The 12,582-nt window shown below is 51.6% G+C and overlaps 1 protein-coding gene across 1 annotated transcript; it reads left to right on the forward strand.

Moving 5' to 3' along the window:
- The first annotated feature begins 5,736 nt into the window (after nt 1-5,736).
- On the forward strand, nt 5,737-6,645 carry LOC138683125 (olfactory receptor 14A16-like). Its single transcript, XM_069774649.1, has one exon. The coding sequence runs from the start codon at nt 5,737-5,739 to the stop codon at nt 6,643-6,645; it is 909 nt and encodes a 302-aa protein (XP_069630750.1).
- Nucleotides 6,646-12,582: the final 5,937 nt, after the last annotated feature.

Below are 12,582 nucleotides of genomic sequence, written 5' to 3' on the forward strand. Positions count from 1 at the left end.
AGCCCTGGGTAGGGGGGACCTGGCCCTGCCCTGTCGCCAAGGCCAGCTGGGCTCCAGGTTTGGTGGAGGCCAGCTTACGCTTGGGTGTGGCAAGATGTGCGTGGGCCTCATACAAAGGTGACAGTGGCAAAGCTACGTGGGCAGACCAGGCATGTGCAGTTGCAAAGGCTGAAGAAGTGTGGGGCTGGTGGAGATAAGACAGACCTTATCTCCTTCCCCAAGGAAGGCCTCTCCCCACCCTTTTCTCCCTTGCTCAACTTCCCTCCTTAGCTCACAACTCTTCTACCTCCTCCCCCTGTGAGCAGTGCAGGGGGTGGGGAATGGGGGGTTGTGGTCAGTCCATACCAGGTCCTCTTTGCTGCTCCTTCCTTCTAACACTTTTCCCATGCGGTCCCTCCTATGGGCTACAGTCCTTTGACATAAATCTGCTCCAGCATGGGCTCTCCTCAAGCCACCATTCCTTCAGGAATGATCCAATGTCTCCAGTGTTGGGTCATCCACAGGCTGCAGGGATTACCTTCTCCACTGGGGTCTTCTCCATGGGCTGCAGGAGACCATCTGCTCTGGCACCTGGAGCACTTCCTCTCCCTCCTTCTTCACTGACCTTGGTGTTTGCAGGGCTGTTTCTCACACTTCTTCCTCCTCGCTCCTCTCCCAGTCTAGCAGTTGTATCCTTTCTTAAATATACCTTCACAGAGGTTCCCCCAGCTTTGCTGATGGGCTCAGGTTTTGGCCAGTGGTGGGTGCATTTTGGAGCCAGCTGGAACCAGATGTGTCTGGCATGGAGGCAGCCCCTGGCATCTCCTCACAGGGGCCTTCACTGCACACCACCCCACCCCCCCCGCTACCAAGACGTGGACATGGACACCAATAGACAGTGTAAACCTTTGACTTGCTAAATGACATCCCCTGCTCTTCCCTCACCAAGAAATACAGTTTACTCGCTGGGGAGGAAGAGAGGGAACAGAGAGGGCCTTGATGCTCTGCAAACATGGTTCAGCAATAGTTCCAACATTGGTGTGTTGTCAACATGCTTTTGGTCACAGATCCCAGACATAGCACCTTAGGGACCCCCATGAAGAAAATTAACTCCACCCCAGCCAAAACCAGTACGATGTGCCTGGAAATATTTCCAGGCTTAGCTACTCCATTACCTTCCCAGGGAGAGAGGTAAGGCTGATTGGCCTGCAGTTCCCTGGGTCCTTCTTGGAGATAGGAGGGACATGTGATTTCTTCCAGTCTTCAGAGGACTGTATTGTGTGCACACCTGAACTGAGGCAAGAGGATTCCCACCACCCATTGGTTTGTGGCAGGAACGGGAGGGAGCTGAGTCCCTGGGATGGATGCACTCGACTCTTTGGCCAAACTAGTGGTAGTTTGGTTCAGGCTCCAAAAGAGGTAAATGCCTAGGTATAACATGACTAAGAACCTCTCTAGTTCCAAGCTATTCTCTGGAAACCCACACAGGAAGAGAGTGACATGGTGAACATTGATGCGTATGGGCTTGGAAACTGGAACAGCAAGCATGTGATTAACACATGAATAGCAGGTGTTTCCTCCAAGACTCGTTTGTCAACAAACAAAGAAAGTTGTGGGTACAAGGAGTCTCATGCATACCTTCTCCACTGCATATAATTTGACTGCGAGCCAACCACTTTATTCCATAAATATGACAGCCTAAGTGAGCCTTCTTTGAGCTCTCCCTGCTAAGCAGCTGGCTGTACGGCAGGGATCTCCCCTTGAGCTGGGACATCTCTCAAGGTTCTTGAGGCTGAGAGACTTCTTACCTTCTGCAGATCTTTGGGAAATGACCAATATCACGTATTACCTTGTATGATAGTGCTCTATACAGATTTTGTATTGGTACCTTTGATTCTGTGTTGGTAACTTTGAATCATTTTTATATCCTTTGTGCAGTAAGTGATAGAGTGAACCTTGCCATCAAACTTTGCTAAGTTTCAAGAAAACCACTTTTGCTGATACCTCTGGCAGTGGTTCTTTAAGCAGTCTAAATCGCCTGTCTGCGACAAATCGGTGTGCTTGGCAGAATTCTAAATCAGGATCTGTGACAGGAGACCTTAGTGCAGCCATACAATATATAAAGGAGGCTTTTAAGAAGATGGAGAGAGACTTTTTACCAAGTGACAGGACAAGGGGTAAGGGTTTCAAAACTAAAGAGGGTAGATTGGATATAAGAAGAAAATTTTTATGGTGGGGGTGGTGAGACATTGGGACAGGTTGCCCAGAGAAGTTGTGGATGCCCCATCATTGTCAGTGTTCAGGGTCAAGTTGGATGGGGCTTTGAGCAACCTGATCTAGCGAAAGATGTCCCTGCCCATGGCAAGGGGTTTGAACTAGGTGGTCTTTAAAGGTTCCTTTCCAACCAAAACCATTCTATGATCCTCTGATCCTATGAGTCTGTGATTATTATCAGCTTCCCTCTTCTTAGTAGCAGGTGGGTGAGTAGAGGTACAGAGAGAGGAGAATAGTCCAGGGCTGAGAACACAGGCACAGGGGAGGGCACCCTGATGGGATCTGCTTCCCAGCCCTGCATCACCACGGGTGTAGGTGGCATGGCCTTGCATCAATGCCGTGGGGCTGTCGTTCAGGTAGTGGCACATAGTCACTGGACCCCTTTGGGAGGCCCTGGGGTGTCTGCCCCCCACCAGCTCTAAGAGGGCATGGCTTTCCTGGAGGTTGGGTGCTGTGTTTGCCTACTGAGTGGAGTTGTGTTTGGCACGCAGGCACCTGGCATGGCACTAGAGGCTTTTCAGATATTTTACAAGGCACGTTCAGGTGCCCTAAACATCTGATGTCATTGTGGGTGGCCAAGATCTCTCCATTCCCCCTCTGGCCCTCAGCTGATGCTCAGGGAGGAGGTGGGTATCCTCAGAGATTTTCCATCAGGGCTTGCAAACACTTGCCCATGTCTTGGACCACCTCTGGCACCTCAGTCATCACAAAGTATCTGTATGTGAGCACCCGAGTCCCCACTGACTAAAGGTAAGGGGATCAGAGAAGGGCTCACACACTGGCAACTCTTTTGTGCATACCTGAACTGAAGCAGGAGGATTCCCAGCTCCGCTGGGTCTGTGGAGTCAAAGCGAGGAGCTGAGTTGCGCTTCAACCCAAGGGCTTCCTGGTCAGGATGAGAAGCCTGCACTGCCTCAGCTGAATCCCTGGCCTGCAAAAGGGAAGCCAAGCCCCTCCATGGCCCTGTCTGTGTGTCCCTTCTCTTGTGGGTGAAGAATATTGATGTTGAGAGGGGAACGTTGACACCTGTCACAGAGAACCGCACTCTGGCAGGGCAAACCATGTTGCTGGATTCAGTCTCTACTGTTGGTGATTACTTCAGGTGATTTTGCAGCATGGTCCCCAGGGGTGACCCCGGTGCCTTTCAGGAGCTGTCAGCCCCAGAGCTCCAGAGACATCTTCAGGGAGCCCAGAGGGGGCAGAGAAAGGGCTGCCTTGGGCTGGTCCTCTGCTGCTGAGCTGAACTGGGCTCCTGGACTGGAGGGAGCTCATTACAAGGAGACAGCACTGCAGAGAGACAGCTCTGCCCAGGAGCAGCTCCTCTGCAAAGCGCAGCAGGGCTGAGGGCACTGCCTGCAGGCACCGAGGGGAGAGTAGTGAGGAAGAGGGAGGTTAAAGGCAGTCAGCAGTTGGAGGACAAAGGAGGGCTTGTTGCAGGACAGATCTTCACACGGTAGGTCTCTGACTGCAGGGCAATGCACAAGAGTATCCTGAAAGGATCTCCAAAAGCTGGCACAATCCACAGCTTGTGAGCTCTGTAAGTAAAACTCACAGTTTCACTACAGTAGACAAGAAGGATGTAGTCCAGAGCAGGAATTCCCTGCTGCACCATCAGAAGGACAGGGCATGACAGCTACTTTTTTTCTGGGGATGGCTGCAGGGCTGTGAAGGCATTGGTGCAGGGCACCCCGCCCCACCCCAAGCTGTGCTTTAGAGCAGGGTCCCTCAGCCCCAGGGGGCTGTGTACCAGGGCACAGTGATCAGTAGGTCTGCTAGGAGCCTGTTAAAGTGCCTTGAGCCACTGCCCTGCCTATGGACAACACCCCCTTTTCTGGACCCATCAGGGTTGTTCTGAGCTGCCCTTTTGCACCTGCAAACAGGAACATGCACCCAGCCAGTGCTCTGCAAACAGGCAGGTTTCTGTAAGTCCAAGATGGGTGTGCAAAGGTTGGGATGGGGTCTGTGAGTGCTGACAGGGAAAAGAAATGGGATAGGAAAACATCTCCCAGGAAAAAATCTCCAGCCAGCAAGAATATGATCAGGGAATGAGAAGAAACAAAACCAAGAAATGTTGTGGGAGGGAGAATTCAGAAATCTCTGTATGATCCCCTCCAGCGCAGACCCCTTCCTCTGAGCAACCCCCCTTGCCTCCTCTCCCTCCCAGCAAAGCCTCTGCCCTTCAGAACTGGGGGGTCCAAAGCATGAACCATGTCCTCAGCAGCCAGAGCTCCAGCAGAGCCGTGGGTGCAGCTCTCCAGCCACGTGACCATTTCCCTCTGTAGAGCTCAGGGCTGAGAGCATCTACCTGGCACTGTTGGTGTCTGGGAGGAGGTCTGAATAGCTGAGTAAGCAGAACTTTCCTGAGTGCCCGGCTGCCTCTCTGCTTGCCTTTCTCAGCCAGACCCTCACTGCATTTTCCCATGATTCTCCGGTTGTCTGTGTTGTTTTTAGTGTTATTTCATTCTTGCTGTCAGGCTGTCCGGGAATGGGAGTTTCAGCTGCAGAGTCACACTCTGACCTTGTGGGTCCTCCTATGCAGGTGTGTCCATGGAAATGAGGTGTCCCAGCTTTCACTTGTGGGGCTGTGGGCAATGCAGTCTGTGGGGCTGGGGAATGAGCTGGTTTTCCCTGGATTAGATGTAATCATTAGGACATTGGCTTTAACTCTTTGAGGTAGCTTTCCAAGCTGTGAGCTGTCCTTAAGCATGGAAATCATTCTCTGTTATCTGAAAGCCCACAAAGACAGTTGCAGAGATGCTATCTATGACTGAGCAAATGCTCTTGGATTGGTGAAATGAGCGGTGTGTGTCCTTGGCTAGAAACAGGGTGCTGAGACCTTGAGAAAGGGTGAGGCATTGAGTGGATCCCTCTGCTCTCAGCAGCATCTGGTGGCTTTTACTGGTACCATGGGAGTGTGATCAACCTCCATCTGAGAAAACTGCAAGCACAGGGCAGCTGGTTCCATTCACTCCTCACTAAGCCACAGTGAATCCCTTTGCCTCTCATGGCTCAGCTCATGATTTCTGATTTCAGAGAACACTCACATGGCAGGATGGGGGAAGTAGTCAACCCCCCCCCCCCAAAACTTCTTTCTGCCACCCACATTCTTTAACACTGGGAGTGCAGATGCTGACAAGCCCTCCTGTGTTAGGAGTGATTTTATCTGACATATTCTGAATATCAAACCCAGCCCCCCTGCCACGTTCCCATCTACCCACTGCAGTGGGGCTGGGTCGACTCCTCAAAAGAAAATGGGCAGAGGCCCTGCTCCAGCACACAGAGCCACAGACAATGAAGCTGAAGACCAGAGGCAGAATGAAATTTCCTCCTGAGGAAGGGAAAAGGGTGCGTGTGTGATAGGGGGAGGGTGTATGAGACATATCTTTGGTTTTACTCAGAGATGTTTCTGGTAACTTGTCACTGCCTTTTCCTCCTTGGACAGTCCCCTGTGTCCAGAGTATGCATATGCCCAACAGCAGTTCCATGACTGAGTTCCTCCTCCTGGCATTTGCAGACACCCGGGAGCTGCAGCTCTTGCACTTCTGGCTCTTCCTGGGCATCTACCTGGCTGCCCTCCTCGCCAACGGCCTCATCATCACAGCCGTGGCCTGCGACCACTGCCTCCACACACCCATGTACTTCTTCCTCCTCAACCTATCCCTCCTTGACCTGGGTGCCATCTCCACCACTGTCCCCAAAGCCATGGCCAATTCCCTGTGGAACACCAGGGCTATTTCCCACCCAGGATGCGCTGCCCAGGTCTTTCTGTTTACCTTTTTGATGTCAGCAGAATTGTATCTCCTCACTGTCATGGCCTATGACCGCTACGTTGCCATCTGCAAACCCCTGCACTACGGGACCCTCCTGGGCAGCAGAGCTTGTGTCCACATGGCAGCAGCTGCCTGGGGCAGTGGGTTTCTCCATGCTGTGCTACACACTTCCAATACATTTTCAATACCACTCTGCAAGGGCAATGCTGTGGACCAGTTCTTCTGTGAAATTCCCCACATCCTCAAGCTCGCCTGCTTGGACTCCTTCTTCAGGGAAGTTGGGGTACTTGTGGTTAGTGTCCTTGTGCACTTCTATTGTTTTGTTTTCATTGTGCTGTCCTATGTGCAGATCGTCAGGGCTGTGCTGAGGATCCCCTCTGAGCAGGGACAGCACAAAGCCTTTTCCACGTGCCTCCCTCACCTGGCTGTGGTCTCCTTGTTTGTAATCACTGGTGTTTTTGCCTACCTGAAGCCCCCTTCCATATCCTCCCCATCCCTGGACCTGCTGCTGGCAGTTCTGTACTCAGTGGTGCCTCCGGCAGTGAACCCCCTCATCTACAGCATGAGGAACCATGAGATCAAGAATGGTATTAGGAAACTGATTTCATGGACTCCTGTTTAGCACCAAGAAACATCCCATCTCTCCACAAATGACTGCCAGGGTATTCCACACCAGTCCTGATTTTCTTGTTGTTTTTGTTGTTCTCTTTATTGTTACTGTAATTGTTATTCTTCATTTATAATGTTCCTACAGTAATGTTTGGAGTCCTTTTACTTCTACAGAGGTATGAACCCCCTCTTTCTTACCTGGAGCCTCTCTAAAGGTGTCTAATGCTTGTTGAGAGCTGAACACACTACAACATCTGTGTAGTAAAATGAGATCTCTTCAGTGCTGCGCGTGAACACTGGGCTTGTCTTCCAATGCCGGAGTCAGGAGTTGCTCAGGGTTCTGCATGGCTGCAGGAGCAAAAGCCTCTCGGTCACCTTGTGACCATGTAGAGATCAAGGATTGGATTTAGGGCTCACCCGTCAGTGTCTAGTGACAGTGGAGGCCATGGCTGGTCACTGAGTGACATACCCAAGGCTGTCACATGTCAGACGGGGCAGACAACGTCATTCTCAAGGGGAAACTGGAGCTGCCTGGCGATCCCCCAGGCTCTCCAGGGACAGAGTGTGCCCGAGGTGGGCAGTGAATGGAGCCCCTCTAAGTGAGAGAGCACCCAAAGTGGAGTCACCGAAGGTAAAGTGCCAAATTGGTGTATCCACAGGGAAACAAGGACTCTGCAATCCCAGAGGAGGCAGCAGGGACCCCGCAGCATGGGTGAAGGAGTCTGGAGAGTGATCAGCGTCACCCCCATTCAGTGGAGGCCCACTCATCTCTAGTGTTGATGCAGAGGAAGGCTGTGGGTCACTCAGAATTGCTCTGTCAGGGCTTGCAGGCACTTGTACGTGTCTCGGACCACCCCGGCACTGCAAATGCAGCAGGCCACACAAAAGTGTGAGTAACTAACTGCCACCCTCCATCCCCACTGATTAGAGAAGGAGCTCAGACCAGGTACTCGCATGCAGGAGCTTCTTTTGTGCACATCTGCGCTGCAGCAAGAGGGTGGGTCTGTGGGGTGCATGGGGGAGCTGAATACCCATCCCCTCCGAGGGTTTCTAACCAGAGGCTGGATATCTGCGCTGGCTCGGCAGAGTCACTGCCCTACGGAAGGGGAAATGGACCTCTTGCTGTCACTGCCTAGGGACAGAAATGGGGGTTAACAGAGGGGGAAATCTCCATCTCTTTTAGACACCTGCTCTCTGAAATCATGCTCTTGGAATTAGCTGCCCTCCACTCTTTGGAGAGGGAATTCAAGGACACAGTCAGAAAATTGGTTTCAGAGCCATTTTTCATCTAGAATGCCTTGACCAGCCCTATGCAGTCATGGCACCCATGGTATCTAAGGGCAGGTCTGCAATCTGCTTGGTTTTTTCTTCTTGCGGTCTCTGTCATACTTGCGATCCTACAGAAATGTTTGGATTCATCCCAGCTGTGCTAATGGTGAAACCTGCTGTGTGTGACCTAGAAGCATTCTGTAAATGCTTACAACACTATCACAGCTGGCTCCCCAATGCTATGTCTTTAAAAAGTGTCATCTCACCACCACAGAGACCTTCAGTGCGGGTCCTGCAGACCTGGCTATAATTCAAAAGATCATGAAAGGACATTGTCATTCAGCTGCACCCTAAAAGATCCTCTGGCTTTCGTTTGGTTCCCTACTGACCTGGAGGATGAGCTCAGCACCCCAGTGTGATCTGTTGGGGACCCACATCTGGATCCAGGGCTCAGATGTCAGTGCCTGGCGCAAAGAGAGTTGGAGAGTTGTCTCATGCTTACCTGCCTTGGGCTGCCACACGGGCTAATGGCCAACACTCATCCTTTCTGGAGGTGAATCAGGAGAGCTCAGGGGATCTGAAGGGTCAGCGTGTGCCCAGGAGTGAGTGGGGAGCTTCACAAAATGAGGGACCACCCAAGGCATGGCCATAAAAAGGGAAAACAGTAAATCCAAGTGTGAAAAGGTAATGGAGGGCTCTGCAATCCCAGGAGAGGCAGCAGGGACCCAGCAGGCACAGGGAGGGAGGCTGGAGATTGATTCATGCACCCTCAGGAAAAAAAACTGGACCTGGATCTAGTATAGCACCCAAACACCTCTCGTGCTTCTGGATTAAATAAGAAAGAGAAATCCATTTCTGTACATGCCAGTTCAGGGCTGGCTGCTCTGTGGCTGGAGCTGATGGAGGGGTCCCAGGGTCCCCAGGATCAGGGATTTTGCACTGTCCTGGTGAGCGGGGCTGGCAGTGGGAATGGGGGGAAGGCAAAGGCTGTCTTGGTGAGGACTTTCCTGGATACAAAGGAGTCACTGGCCTCCATTTCCTCATGCCATTGCTGGCCTGCAGTTTGGGGCTGACAGGAAGGCTGACATGCCCTCCTCCTTGATGCCCCTGCTCCCCATCTTCCTTGAACTGCTGTTCCCTTCAAAGGAGCTCAGGCGCTACGTCTATAGGGGACGTAGACCTTGGGGCCTACATCTATAGCCTAGATCATATGGCTATGGGTCCTACATCTTCTTCACACCAACACTGTGTTATTGTGTTGTTGTGGTACTCCTGCCAGGCTGTAGGTTGCCCTACAGAAAGGCACAGCTCTCCCTTTGTGATATCTGTGATACCATCGTGGTATCAGAGAGTCCTTGGTTTGGTCATCCGAGTCAGGATACTTATGCATCACACCTCCTTTGTCACTTTCTCCACGTCTGGGCTAAGAAAGGCAGAGGAGTTGGGAGATCTGCACTCTGAAACTGCACTCCTCCTTTTTTAGCACACTACAATTTCTTTTTTGGTGGGTAACTCACAAGTGTGACTGCCGTTTAGCTGACAGTCATTACACCTCCACGGGTCACTACACCTCCATGGGTCACTACTTTCACTGAGAGCAATGGAAAGGTTTTCTACCCCTGCAGAGAACACCTTCCCAGTGTGATGGGGGCATCTCATAAGTAATTAAAGGTAGATCTACGCCCCTCTGCCACATTCCATGGTGTAGAGAAGAGCGTGTGAGGAGCTGCCTCTGTGGATGCACATGTGCATCAAAGCTGCTCACCTCCACTCCTCATGGAGTGACTGCAGACGTGGTACAGACAATACACTGGTGTGAGGACAGGGTCTGTCTCATTGGAATGAAGACCCCCTGGAATGGGATGGGTGACCCCTGACTTCACATCCCTAGTTATCTCCTGAAGCTTGAGTGGGACCTGGTGGGGATCAGCATGGCGGTTATAGACACAGGTTTAGGCCCACAAGTCCAAAAACCTCCAACTGCTGGAAATGGGGAGTCTGCTGAAGACCGGTCAATATCATTGGGCCAAAGAGAAGGATGTCAGAAATTCAAGGCTGGCCCAGGGGAGATACTGTCATTGTCTACAGCTAGCTTATGGGATGGTGCAGATGAAGATGAGTCAGACTCTTCCCAGGTGGGCACAGTGGAAGGATGAGAAGCCATGGGAAAAAGTTGGGCCATGGGAAAAAGTTGGGCCATGGGAAATTCTGACTAGGCTTAAGAGAAAAGAATCTGCACTATAAGGTCTGTCAGGTACTGGGAACATGCACCCAGAAAGGCTGTGGGAGCTCCACAATGGAGATAGTCAAGCCTCAACTAGACGTAGTGCCATGGGGGTTTTTGGATTGTAATGGATGACTACCTAATATGGACACAGAGGCACCCATCCGTCATGCCAACCAACCATCTAGAGAGGTTTGCTGCTTGCTGGGGACCAGGATCCAGGATGTTGAGGTGGGACGTCCAAAGCTCATCCGGCCCTCTGACTACTACCCCCTGCTCTTATTCCAAGTGGGCACAAATCACACTGCCAGGGGAAAGAAGTGACAGTATCAGATATGACTACAGGGCTCTGGGGGTGATAGTGAAGGGCATGGGGGCCCAGATGGTGTTCTCCTCAACCTTGTTGGTGAGGGGAAAGGGTGTGAGGAGAAAGGCACTGATAGGACAAGTTAATCATTAACTGCAGAACGGGTGTAGGGGACATGGTTTTGGGTTCCGTGCCCATGGCACCCTGTTTGCAGACCAGTGTCTGCTTGGGAGAGATGGGATCCACCTCTCTAAGCAGGGCAAAGCTGTTTTTGCCAACAGGCTGGCTGACCTCATAAGCAGGGCTGTAAATTAAGAAGGATTGGGCAGGAGGGAGCAACCAGCAGTCCTCTAAGGGAGGGATAGATAGGATCAATGAGCAAAGGGCATGGGGTGATGTGATGGGAAGGGATCACACAATCAGCAAAATGGGGCTCAAGTGGGGTCACCTCCAGCACTTACATGTAAGCAGGGAAATGCCTACAAAGCACCACGGTGGAGAAATCTCTCACACCCTCTCCAAGAACTCAACATGCTGGGCTGCCTCTCTAAAGTGCCTGTACTCTAATGCGTGCAGTATGGGGCATAACCACGAGGTTTTAGAGATCTGTGTTCAGTTGCCGGGCAGCAATCTTGTTGCAATCATGGAGACGTGGTGGGATGGCTCCCATGCCTGGAGTGTTGAAATGGAGAGATACAGGCTCCTGAGGAAAGAGAGGATGGGAAGACAAGGATGGCGAGTTGCCCTTTGTGTGAGAGAACAGCTGGAGGACATGGCGCTCTGTCTCGGGATGGATAGGGAGCCAATGGAGATCTTAAGGGTGAGGATTAAGGAGATAACAGGAAAGGGTGGCGTTATAGTGGATGTCTGCGATAGGCCACCGGACCAGGAAGAAGAAGTATATGTTGTCCTCAACGGACATGTAGGAGCAGCCTCACATTGGCAGGCCCTGGTCCTCATGGGAGACTTCAACCACCCCAATACCTGCTCAAAGGACAACACAGCAGGGTATAAGCACTCCAGGAGGTCTGTGGAGTGCATTGATGATAAATTCCTCACCCAAGTGATAGAGGAGCCAACGAGGAGAGGAGCTCTGCTGGACCTCTTCCTCACCAACAAGGAGGGGCTTGTTGGGGATGTGAAGGTCAAAGACAGCCTTGTGACCATGAGATGGGGCTGTAGTGACCATGAGATGGTGGAGTTCAGGATCCTGAGGGGAAGGAGGAAGGTAAAAAGCAATCTCAGAATGCCAGATTTAAGGAGAGTAGAGTTTGGCCTTCTTCAAGTATCTGCTTGGAAGAGCCCCATGGGATGTGGCCCTGGAGGGAAGGCGGGCCTGAGAAAGCTGGTTAATATTCAAGGATCACCTCCTCCAAGCTCAAGAGGGGTGCAGCCCATCAAATATGATATCAGGCAAAAATGCCTAGAGGGCTGCGTGGATGAACAAGTCGCTCCTGGCCAAACTCAAACACAAAAAGGAAGCATACAGAGGGTGGCAACAAGGACAGGTAACCTGGGAGGAACACAGAGGTGCTGTCTGAGCATGCTGGGGCAAAGGTAGGAAAGGTAAAGTCCAAATGGCATGGAATTTGGTGAGGGATGTCAAAGAAAACAAGAAGGGCTTCTGTAAGTAGACAGGTAACAAAAGGGAAACGAGGGAAAATGTGGGCCCATTGCTCAGTGAGACTGGGGACCTGATGACACAGGACGTGGGAAAGGCTGAGGCACAGAATGCCTTCATTGCCTCGGCAGTTGCTAGCAAGACCGGCCTTCAGAAATCCCAGCTGCCAGAGACCAGGGGGAAAGCATGGACATCTGCCTTGGTGGAAGAGGATCAGATCAGGGAAGACTTTGGCAAACTGGACATACATAGGTATGTCCTATGCACCTTTACTACTTTCTTATCGTTCATGTGCCTGGAAATGCTTTCCATGATTAGCTGCTCCATCACCTTCCCAGGGGTGGAGGTGAGTCTGACTTGCCTGTAGTTCCCTGGGTCTTCCTTCTTTTCTTTCTTGAAGACACAAGCGACATTTGCTTTCCACATGTGTGCTCTGAGGCTCTTTATATGTCTGTGCCCTAGGCCTCTGTGTATCACTTGAGGTCTGGCATTGGGGGGCCATGGTGTTATGCCATTGTACATCCCATAA

This window comes from Haliaeetus albicilla, chromosome 31 (assembly GCF_947461875.1).
Source record: "Haliaeetus albicilla chromosome 31, bHalAlb1.1, whole genome shotgun sequence".
In the NCBI taxonomy this organism is placed as follows: domain Eukaryota; kingdom Metazoa; phylum Chordata; class Aves; order Accipitriformes; family Accipitridae; genus Haliaeetus; species Haliaeetus albicilla.

What these genes read in the sequence shown, in the direction of transcription:
- LOC138683125 (XM_069774649.1), top strand. Translation starts at nt 5,737, where the DNA reads ATGACTGAGTTCCTCCTCCTGGCATTTGCAGACACCCGGGAGCTGCAG.